General features: G+C 39.6%; 1 protein-coding gene across 1 annotated transcript in view; it reads right to left on the bottom strand.

The window, feature by feature from the left end:
- RAD51 (RAD51 recombinase) overlaps nt 1–2,355 on the bottom strand; it is a 45,671-nt gene that overhangs the window by 37,649 nt on the left and 5,667 nt on the right. Inside the window, exon 3 of the mRNA XM_012649122.1 lies at nt 817–939. Within this exon, the coding sequence (XP_012504576.1) occupies nt 817–939 (123 nt within the window). The remainder of the gene's footprint in view (nt 1–816; nt 940–2,355) is intronic.

Raw genomic sequence — 2,355 nt, 5'->3', positions numbered from 1 at the left:
ATTATAGCTGGGTGTGGTGGCTCACGCTTGTAATCCTAGCACTCTGAGAGGCTGAGGTGGAGGATTCCTTGAGGCCAGGAGTTTGAGACCAGCCTGAACAAGAGAGAGACCCTATTTCTACTAAAAAATAAAAAAATTAGCCGGGCGTGGTGGCACGCACCTGTTGTCCCAACTCCTAGGGAGGCTGAGGCAGGAGGATCGCTGGAGCCCAGGAGTTTGAGATTGCAGTGAGCTACGATGATGTCACCACACCCTAGCCCAGGTGACAGAGCAAGACCTTGTCTCACAAAGAAATAAAAAGTCAAAATTCTTTTTTTTTTTTTTTGAGACAGAGTCTTGGTATATTGCCTGGGCTAGAGTGTTGTGCTGTCAGCCTCGCTCATGGCACCCTCAAACTCCTGGGCTCAAGCAATCCTCCTGCCTCAGCCAAGTAGCTGGGACTACAGGCGTGCCACCATGCCCGGCTATTATCCTTATAATAAACAAAGACAGGGGTTCTCGCTATGACTATGCTGCCCATGTCGCCCTGGCTAGATTGCCCTGGTGTTTAGCCTAGCTCACAGTAACCTCAATCTCCTGGCCTCAAGCAACCCTCCTGGGTTGGCCTCCCTGAGTGCTAGGATTACAGGTGTGAGCCACCTCACAGGGTCTAATTTTATTCAGGTCCCACCCTGCAGCAGTCTTACTTCTTCAATGTGGATATTTCCTTTATCTCTTAATCATACCTAACATGTAAATCCTACCCAAATATTTTAGTTTTATTCTATGACTGGATGTTTTGCTAATTAGAATTCACAACATAGGACAACAGATTACCATACCTTGAAGTAGTTTGTCAAGCTCTTTGGAGCCAGTAGTAATCTGTATGATCTCTGACCGCCTTTGGTGGAATTCAGTTGCAGTGGTGAAACCCATCGGAACTAATTTAGCTGCCTCAGCCTGGGAAAAGAAGAAATCTTAAATCGACAAAATAATAAACGAGAACCAGGCATATGATAGGAAAAGGAAACATCTAACAAAATTTCCAGAATGATTTCTCTTTAGAAAGTCATCAAAAAGGATAATCTAATTCAGAGATATCATGAAGATCAATTTTTTAATTGCCAAGAATATATTCATGTAGTTTAAAAAAGAAATATTATAGATCCACACATATGTGCCACGCCTGATTTATCACAAAAACTCAAATACAGTATATATTTATACTTTCATTTCCTGTTCCGTCAAGCACAGAATGCATCTTTTCACCTTCTACTTTGTAAAATAAGGACATTTACCCTTCTATCTTTTCTCCCTCCATGTCTATTTCCCATCTCTATCAGCAGTACCTTTTCTTTTACATTGTCAAAGTTGAGACATTCACATCTTATTTTACAATTATAGATAAATCTGCTATAATAGGACTATGGGTTGATTTTAAAATTTAAAAATAAATGCATTCACCAATATACAGAAATTAAACAACCCACTCCTAAATAATCAACAAGTCAAAGAGGAAATCACTAGGGAAATTAGAAAATACTTTTTCCATGAATGAAAATGGAGACACAACATACCAAAATATCTGACATCAACAAAAACAGTGATTAGAGGGAAATTTACAGCTGTAAATACCTATAGCAGAAAAGAAGATCAAGCCTGAACATGGTAAGACCCCCATATCTACAAAATATAGAAGAATTAGCTGGGCATGGTGGCACATGACCATAGTCCAGCTACTTGGGAGGCTGGGGCAGAAGAATGGCTTGGTCCCAAAGTGTTTGAGGCTGCAGTGAGCTATGATGACACCACTGTACTCTAGCTCAGGTAACAGAGCGAGACCCTGTCTCAAAAACAAATCATAACCTGACCTTCCACTTAAAGATACTAGAAAAAGAAGAGCAAACAAAACAAAGCAAAACAGAAGGAAGGAAATAAAGGTTAGAATGGAAGTTAATGAAATGGAGAATAGAAAGAAAAACGAATGAAACCAAAAGTTGGTTCTTTCAAAAAAATCAACAAAATTCACAAACCTTTAGAAACCACTAACCAAGAAAAAGAGAGAAGATTCAAATCACTGAAATCAGGAATGAAAACAGGGACATTACTACTGACCTTACAGAAATAAAAAGGATTATAAGGAAATACTTTGAACTCTATGTCAACAAATTAGAACACTTAGATGAAATAGGCATAGAAAGAGAAACTACCAAAACTCTCTCAAGAAGAAAACGTAAACAGACCTACAGCAAATAGATTAAATTTATAATTTAGAAACTTTCCACAAACAAAAATAAAAATCAAAGAACAGCTGAGGCCGGGAGCGGTGGCTCACGCCTGTAATCCTAGCTCTCTGGGAGGCCGAGGCGGGCGGAT

This window comes from Propithecus coquereli, unplaced genomic scaffold (genome assembly GCF_000956105.1).
Source record: "Propithecus coquereli isolate 6110/MARCELLA unplaced genomic scaffold, Pcoq_1.0 Scaffold3, whole genome shotgun sequence".
In the NCBI taxonomy this organism is placed as follows: Eukaryota; Metazoa; Chordata; class Mammalia; order Primates; family Indriidae; genus Propithecus; species Propithecus coquereli.
The sequence above is the reverse complement of the archived record's forward strand: the minus strand, read 5'-3'. Positions and strand labels throughout refer to the sequence as shown.